The sequence below is a fragment of the Anas platyrhynchos genome, chromosome 3 (assembly GCF_047663525.1).
Source record: "Anas platyrhynchos isolate ZD024472 breed Pekin duck chromosome 3, IASCAAS_PekinDuck_T2T, whole genome shotgun sequence".
NCBI classification, from domain to species: domain Eukaryota; kingdom Metazoa; phylum Chordata; class Aves; order Anseriformes; family Anatidae; genus Anas; species Anas platyrhynchos.
The window spans coordinates 30,011,094-30,019,533 of record NC_092589.1 but is presented as its reverse complement, the minus strand read 5'-3'; the positions used below and the strand labels follow the sequence as shown (position 1 = coordinate 30,019,533).

Below are 8,440 nucleotides of genomic sequence, written 5' to 3'. Positions count from 1 at the left end.
AGCTGTTCTAGGAATTTAAGATATGAAGTTTTTCAATTTCTTAGGAGTTTTTATTCTTACTTTTTAAGACTTGGTTTAAGCCATTGAGAGTGTTCATAAGAAAAATAACTCTTCCCTTAGAATACGTTTCACGTGGATTTTCTTAGCATGAAATATATCCGTACTCTCTCATTCAGCCTTTGTCTACCAGTCTATCACCCGAGTGAGGATACAGCTAAGGGAGGATGAGCTAAGACCGTTTCTTTAAAGCTGTGGTTCTAAAGGCAAAATATATTGTGTTTAATCTCATCCCACAAGTTCACATAGGTTCATAAAAAGTAAGACTGTCCTAGGTTATGAGGAGCTCACAGTCAGATTCATTCCTGCAGAAATGTAGGCAGCAATGATCCAGCAAAGTGTCTGATCACCTGATCTTAACACAACTGCACATCAGTGAGCATATACAAATGCATAAAAATAAGTATGAAACAACTGCTTTTCTGGCCAGCTCCCGCATGACCACTTTAGAACGTATTAAATGCCATATAAATATACACATTGAAATAAAATATTTACTTCTAAGGCAGGGGAAAAGAATACATCATTCAGGCTTCCTCATTTCTCTGAAATGTGAAATACTATGTATGTACATATATATACATTTTAGTCATCAAAGCAGCTGTTGATGCTCTTGGTGGAAACATCTGTCAGAGGCAGAGGTTTGGCAATTTTGACTCACAGCCTCTAATACAGGAAGCAACACAACTGAGCCAACTGACAGAGTCCCAAGATCTCCATCACAGCAAAACTAAATATAACACTGTATTTAATTTATTTATGTTGTACCTGTGCTATAATGTATAGTTGTTACTGATGAATGCTAACATTCACAAAGCTTATTCTAAAATCTTAATCTTGTATGTAATCCCTACAGGTCAGTCAAGCTTTATACAACATACACGTATTTGTAAGGTTGTAGTTCCCCATACTTTAAACTGCTGTAAATCCAGGCTGCTGTAGCCCCCCGCTTCAGCTCTCCTGTACAAGCATTGTCTTCCCATTCTGCTCTTCTGTATGTAGCTGGTCTGGTTGAAAGCCAGTCACACTAAATGCCATTGGATCAGTTGGATCAGAGTACAAAGATAAGCAGGAAGTTAATGAACTCATGTCATTTCGTCTTATAGGTCTTATTTCATCTTATTTTAGGTGCTGACACACCAATAAACATCCTTCTGGTCACACAATTAAGTCTGTTATGTGATGTAATGTGACATCTCTTTGGGGGGAAAGCATCAGTACAGATTTTGTGACATAACTCTCTGCTTGCTCTCAGCGGGAAATATTCCAGTAAATAATGACCCTTTCACCTGTATTTCATTGAAAGCCAGCATCCAGACTCTTAAAAACACTACACTGCAAAATGTTTTAAGTCATCTGTATCTACAATACAAAGGATGGCACAAATAAAGATGAATCACATTTGCTTCTAAGCTTTATTGCAATTAGAAAACATTTTGTGTTAAAGCTTATAATACTGTAGCTTGCAGCATGATGTTATTGAGCAGGAAGCTTTGAGCTAATTTCCAAAAGACAGTTAGAATTTAGGGCATTTTTATTTGGTTCAAGAAATAAAGAAATATCTTCAAATAATTCCTATGCTGTGAAATTAGGTAGAATATACTGAAGAATAATTTGGAGACTCAGAAGTTGCTGCTTTAAAAGAATTTGGATTATTTTAAAGTATATTCTTTTGTATAGTAGAAACAAGGTTTTCTAGAAAGAGAAACATGTAAGAGCTCTTTGGATACTTCCTGATCTAATACTTCTTTTACTGGAAATTTCCCTAAGTAACTAGAAAGGTACAATACAGATGTACTTTTTCATACATATATACGTAAAGAAGAAAAAAGTCTCCACAGTGTTTTATCTGTTCTGGAATATACTTCCTCCTTTCTTAATGCATTCTAAGAAGATATCTAGAGGACATTTGAGCATGTTAATCTTAGAGCATGTTCATTCCCTGTATGAACCTAACAATCCAGCCACAAAAACAAACAAACAAAGACATTCCCAAACCTTTTCTTCTCTGTTTTAATTCCCTGTTTTTCTTCCTTCAGCACCTTACTGGATTTTGTTTTCTTCGTGTCCTTTGTTGTTTATGCAGGGACATTCACAAAAGGTTCCATTTTTCTCGCTCCTCCCTCCCAACACTTCATATTGTGCAGATGTAGAAAATATATCCCTTGTTATCAACCACAATTTATGTATGTGTTGAAAATAAAAGTGAAAAGCATTCCTCTGTCCCTGAAGATTCCTCCTTGTGCTTGTGCAAATCCCTCACCTGCTGTGCTTTCAGTTCCAGTTCATTGGAAAAAAAAAGTGTCCTTTACAGTATTTTTCCTCTGCTGACTACCACACCCTTGGAACAATTTTAACTACTCACTTCAGAGCAAGAGCACTCGAGAGCTTAGATCTTGTCAGCAGTCTGCCTATTGCACTTAGCTGCACCAACCCGGTAGGCTCAGCATGAAGAACCCAAGCTGAGATAGACTTGAACATAGCCAGTAAACAAACAGAGAGTCCATGTCCTTCACACAAATGTAAAGGGTCTCATTCCTAGGGGAGGCTGACAGGCACTGCTTGCTGCAGATTTCTTTCAAAGAAATGTAGGCCAAATTCTGCCCCCTGGTCACACCTTCCTTATACAATTATATTTGTCTTGTGACTCCAGTGGGGACAGAGAGGGTGTAATGGAGGACAAAATTTGGCCCCATTAATAAGTGTCACTAACTGAATGTTATTTTAAGATGCAGCATGAAAACTTGTCTGGACAAGATTATCAAGGCCCAGATCTGAAAAAGTGTTGAAGGGGTGTGAAAGATGAAAGAGGGAAGAAAGAGAGAAGGCAGAATTGGCTTTGAGATGAAAAATCTCATGTGTTCTGTCACAATCCCCCATGAAAAATGAGAATATCCCAATCCATACCAATATGTAGTCAGCATGTGGTGGACTCAAGGGACCAGCTTCATGCCGTTACATTGTATGGAGGTGAAAAGGATGGCATGGGAGACACGTTCTAGCCCTGGAGTTCAAGTTTAACTGGAATTTGTGACTATATTTGCAGAATAATCTTTTATTTCAAATAGGAGGTGGACTAGTTGATCTCTCGGATATTTTTTATTTGCTTTCTAAAGGAAACAAACCTTATATAATTATACTGTTTGTCTGTCAGTCCCAAACTGTTATGTTCTGAAACACATGGCTGATTTCAACTATATCTGACAGAGGAAAGATGTCTCAAGAGTGGTGCCCAGATGTTCCTAACAGGTAGCTGTGGGTGGTTGGGAAAATCAGCAATTATGCAGGAAGCAAAGTGTCTGGGGTTAAAATCTGAGGCAAGAGACACAGCATAGCTCAGTTAATAGCTGGATTCAGAAAGACATGGAGGCCTGAAGCAGGGGATGTGATCAGTGCGGGACAATGTTTCCATGTTATATATAAGGTGGGTGTCTGATATGTTCATAACCTGAACTCTGAAGCATCTCCAGCTCCAAACCTTCACTGTAATCTTAGCTTGATCCTACTATATACTTGTAACTTCAGCTGCTGTCCAAAAGCTGAAGATATATTCTGTCCAAAGGTTGCATGTTCAGCTGAACAGGACTTGGGAAAGCAACAATGGAGAAATTATTTACAACTCTCTCACTCTAGCTTTATTCTTAATGTTTTTCTACTTCTCATCTAGTGTGATTTACTATCCCAACCTTGTGCATGCTGCTGAAGGAGATCACACTACAGGGAAAAAGCTTCCCCCACACACACACCGTGGTCCTTCTTTCCTACAGCAACCCCATGCTTCAGTGATTGGCAACTGCTTCCAGGAGGCAGGAGCAGATAGGCTGGGGCACACACATGGTAAAGCCATCAGCACAGAGCAGGCAGACTACTGCAGTGGATTTTTTTTAGGCTTGACATAAGGAGGGGGTTCTTCACAGAGAGGGTGGTTGCACACTGGAACAGGCTCCCCAGGGAAGTGGTCACTGCACTGAGCCTGTCTGAATTTAAGAAGAGATTGGACTGTGCACTTAGGCACATGGTCTGAACTTTTGGGTAGACCTGTGCGGTGTCAAGAGTTGGACTTGATGATCCTTAAGGGTCCCTTCCAACTCAAGATATTCTATGATTCTATGATTCTATGATTTTTTCTTGTAAATTACTAGAGTACAGGAGGCCAGGCAGGAACAGGTTTGGTTATTTTGAAACTGTTTTAAAGACTAACAGTTTAAGCTGGGATGTGCCAGTGGTATTGGGAGGTTACACAGACCTCCCCAGCTGAATCTTGTTGATGGCTCCTAGGTGAGAAAGCAAGTTCAGCTGAGCTGCGGAGGAAGGCAGCCGTCACCTTCCTGCCTGGCTGCCAGGAGCGGTACTGCTGCTGTAGCTGGTGTCAGGCACAGCCCTCTGACTGGGCACCAGCTGAAGCCTGTAGGCAATCACTGCCTGCTGGTCTGTCAGGTGTAGGAAATTATGAAAAGTGGGCCAGGGCTTGGGCAGTGTCCAGCTCTGCAGTGCAAACGTAGGGAGTCTAGAGCTTTGTAAGGAGGGCTTGAATCTATCACAGGTATGATTTTATATTTTTTTTTAATATGTAGGTATATGGTATTTACTGATAAAAAGTTGAATGCTGTTGTATGTGTACTGTATTGCTGAAATCTTTTATAAAATATGTATATATATATATTTAGAAAGCTGTAGCTTAGAAAGCAACTCTTTAAAGATTATCTGGGCAAGATTTATGGAAGAAAAGGATGTCATTTTAAAGAAAAAATATATATGGTAGTTCTACCTGGAGGGTTTCTACTTATATTATGATTCTTTTCTTCTCATTGGCCTGAGTGAACTCTGCCCCCTAGAGCTCTCACTCTGTTGGTATAGAAAGTGGAGAGTTCTGGACTGCCTAGGTGCATCTCTGAGTCTTGATACTAGGATGGACAGTAAATTAGAGAAAATTGTAGTGTGAACCACAACAGGGTAAACTCATGTTATGCTATGCCTGACTTGCATCTATTGCTAATGATGTAAGTACAATGTTTGTAATTTCAGTCATCCTTGCTGCTGTAGTCATCTGTCCATGGAAGCAAAGGGTCTTGACAGGAGCAGGTGTTTGGGTAATTCTGGGAACTGCATGAAAGAAAGGCAGCAGTTTAATCAGGCTCATACAGCCAATTGGAATTGTTGACCTACTACAAAACTGACTGAATTTTAATGAGTTGAATTATTCCTGAATTAAGCTGGATGCTATGCTTGTGGTCTGAACAAACTTGTTTATTGCATGGATCCAAAATGGAAGAGAAAATGTGGGGAAGAGAATTCTGTAACACTTTTCAAATTAGATTAATGGCTATGTATTATCTAGGGGCTGTTATTGTACTTGTAGCTTGTTAGTCCACCTGAGTGAAATGTTTATGAAAATAAAAAAAATTAGTCATTTGACTGAGTTTTCTCACTCAAAAAGTTTCTTTGCTGTTGAGGAAACAAAGGCTTTTTAAGCATGTTTTGCTCATACGACTTCAATAGACTTGTTCTAGGTTTCTTTTTCTCTCTTATCCCTGGAGGTCTTTAAAAGACGTTTAGATGTAGAGCTTAGGGATATGGTTTAGTGGGGACTGTTAGCGTTAGATCAGAGGTTGGACTCGATGATCTTGAGGTCTCTTCCAACCTAGAAATTCTGTGATTCTGTGATCAGACTAGGACTGGGGTAATATTAACGTCAGCAGCATTAGTGGAACGGCATGTGGGTAAGAGCTTGGTGCCAAGCAAGAAGATGCCTAGAAGGATGAGCAAACCTCTTTATAGCCTAGGGTTAAGAGCAACCTCAGCATGCCATTTTGTGGCTGTTCTGGAGAGGCAGAAGGAAGTTCATTTGGCAGCTGAGAATGCTGCTGGTAGTGTAGCTAGGGAAGAGAAGATAAATTAACCCTACAAAAAAACAAACAAACAAACAAAACCCTTTTTTTTTTAAACACACACATTATATATATATATATATATATATATATATATATATATATATATATATATATATATATATATATATATATATATATATATATGTAAGAGTGTGACAATGTATTGTACTGAAGTATGGTGGCATATTGATTCTGGTCTGTCGCAGTGCAATGTATTAAGAGATGGGTAGGAAAGCAGGTAGCAACTGCAGAGTGCTAATAAATTTTTTGGAAGTATTTGCAAGCATTGTAAACAAGAAAGCCAGAGGAATAAAGAAAATGTTGGAGTGTTTTCTATACTGCTAGAGAAATAATGTGAAACTTCTTATGCAAATAGCAGTATACAGCAGGCTGTTCTTATTTACAGCATATGTACACTTTTATAAGAACAACATCAAGCTGACAGTATATTTGAAGAACCTAAGAGGGTGTTTGGATTTTTTTTGTTTGCTTGTGTTTTATTGAATGCTTGCATGCATTCCTGTCCTTTGGTAGTAGTTGCATCTGTGTTCATATAAAATTCATAAATTGGCATCAGCAGATAAAGCAAGGTTCAGTGGGCTTTTAATCAAGATACTCTTAAACTGAGATAGTACCACAGCTCTGATATGCCGTATGTTGAATTTTAGCACCTTCATTATGTCTTGCACTCAGTTGGCTCATGTAGAATTTTTGTTCCAGGTATCATGAGAGTGCATTGATAGTCTTTGGGAGACAGGAAATTAGAGAAAATTTTTCGGGGGAGGGCTGCAAGTCCTTTACACTGGTGAGTAAAAATTATTTGTGTATGTGGTGGTTTTACCTAGCTGGGCAGCTGAACTCTACCACAACTACTCTCTCACTCCTCTTCCTCAAAGGAAAAGGGGAGAAAATGTGATGGAGAGGGCTCAAGGGTTGAGACAAGAACAGGGAGATTAATCTCCCTATGTTTGTCTCTTTTGCCCACAATGGTAGTTGTTGTGTAATGTAATTTATTGCCTATTACTAGCAAACTAGAACAGTGAGAAACCAAAAGCCAGCTAAAAAACAAGTTTCCCCATCCACTCACCCCTAACCACCCACCTCAACTTCCCCCTGTGAGCAGAGCAGAGGAAGGGGTGCTGTGGTCAATCCCTAATGCTTCATCTCCATTGCTTCTTCATGGTCACTTTTTTCCCCTGCTCCATGTGGGGTCCCTCCCATGGGATGCCATCCTTCCTGAACTGATCCTGTGGTGGCAGCCCATAGGCAGCAGCTCTTCAAGAACTGCTCCAGCACAGGTCCTCCATGGGCAGCAGCTCCCCCCACATCCCCTGCTCCTGCATGGGCTCCTCTCTACGGGCTGCAGCTCTGGCCCCGGGGGCCCTCCATGGGCCGCAGCCGCCTCCAGATCACATCCACCTGCTCCACCAGGGGCTCCTCCACCCACAGGGCTTCAGTGTGGAGATCTGCTCCATGTGGGACCTATGGGCTGCAGGGGGACAGCCTGCTCCACCAGGGGCCTCTCTGTGCCTGGAGCACCTCCTGGTTTCCTTCTGCACTGACCTTAGGGTCTGCAGGGCTGCTCAATCACTTTTTCTCACTCCTGTCTTCCAGCTGCTGTTGCACAGTAGAGTGTTTTTTTTTGTTTTTTTCTCCCCTAGTTTCTTAAATCATCTCTCCCAGAAGTCCAACCAGAATCACTCACTGGCTCAGCTCTGTCCAGTGGCGGGTCCCTCTTGGTGTCGGCTGGAGCTGGCTCTGGTCTGACATGGGGCAGCTGCTGGGCTCTGCTCAGAGGCCACTGCTGCAGCCCCCCTGCTACCAAAACCTTGCCATGTAAGCCCAGTACAGCAAATAACATTGATTCTGCTTGTTGTTACTTTGTTACATTTGGTTTAGTATTCATGTACTTCAGTATCCTGCTGCTTTCTGAATGGTATTTTGCAGTAATACACCTTGAGCCCAACCATGAGGATGTTTTAAATGTACCTTCTGAGCTGACAGGAGTAGGCTTCACTCCAGATGAAGTGGTTAGCAGAGAGCTCTTCTGCAGTGCTCTCACCAACCAGTCTGAATGAACAGTTTTACCACTCAAAGGATATTTTAGTGAACTGGATGCACGTGTAGTCTTTCAGTTCGATATCGGTGTATCTGAATAACCACAGCAGTTCACTTCTGTGGCAAACCACAGCTTGCCCACTGGCAAATGCTTGCCAGAACTGAAGAGCCATTCTGAGCTCCAATAATTACTTCTTGGTGCTTTGTGAGAGAGTTTTCTTGTCTGTGCCTAATATAGCTCTGCAGAGTGTGTGGGCAATTACCAAGGTGGCTTTTTCACAGTGTGAGAAAGTCCTTTTTTCTTTTTTTTTCTTTTTTTTTTTTTCCTCCCGGTGAACCAAGTTTCAGCTAAATAGCACCGCAGACCAACTTGTGCTGCCGGAGCTGGCCCCGGGCTGCACGACCTGCCCGAGCAGGGCACGGGGCATCGCCGG

At 41.2% G+C, this 8,440-nt stretch overlaps 1 protein-coding gene across 5 annotated transcripts in view; it reads left to right on the top strand.

Annotated features, from left to right (window-relative positions):
- The first annotated feature begins 4,417 nt into the window (after positions 1-4,417).
- The window catches only part of PLD5 (phospholipase D family member 5), a 177,870-nt gene continuing 173,847 nt past the window's right edge, over positions 4,418-8,440 (top strand). For 2 of the 5 annotated variants that reach the window (XM_027453819.3, XM_027453817.3), the window contains exons 1-2: positions 4,418-4,600; positions 6,669-6,753. Coding sequence is in view for 2 of the 5 variants with exons in the window: in XM_027453816.3 (XP_027309617.1) it covers positions 5,029-5,057; positions 6,669-6,753 (114 nt within the window). In the remaining 3 variants the exon portion in view is untranslated. Of the gene's footprint in view, positions 4,601-4,649; positions 5,058-6,668; positions 6,754-8,440 lie in introns of those variants that run through there. The other 3 variants (XM_027453816.3, XM_027453815.3, XM_072035611.1) reach the window with 3 other exon arrangements.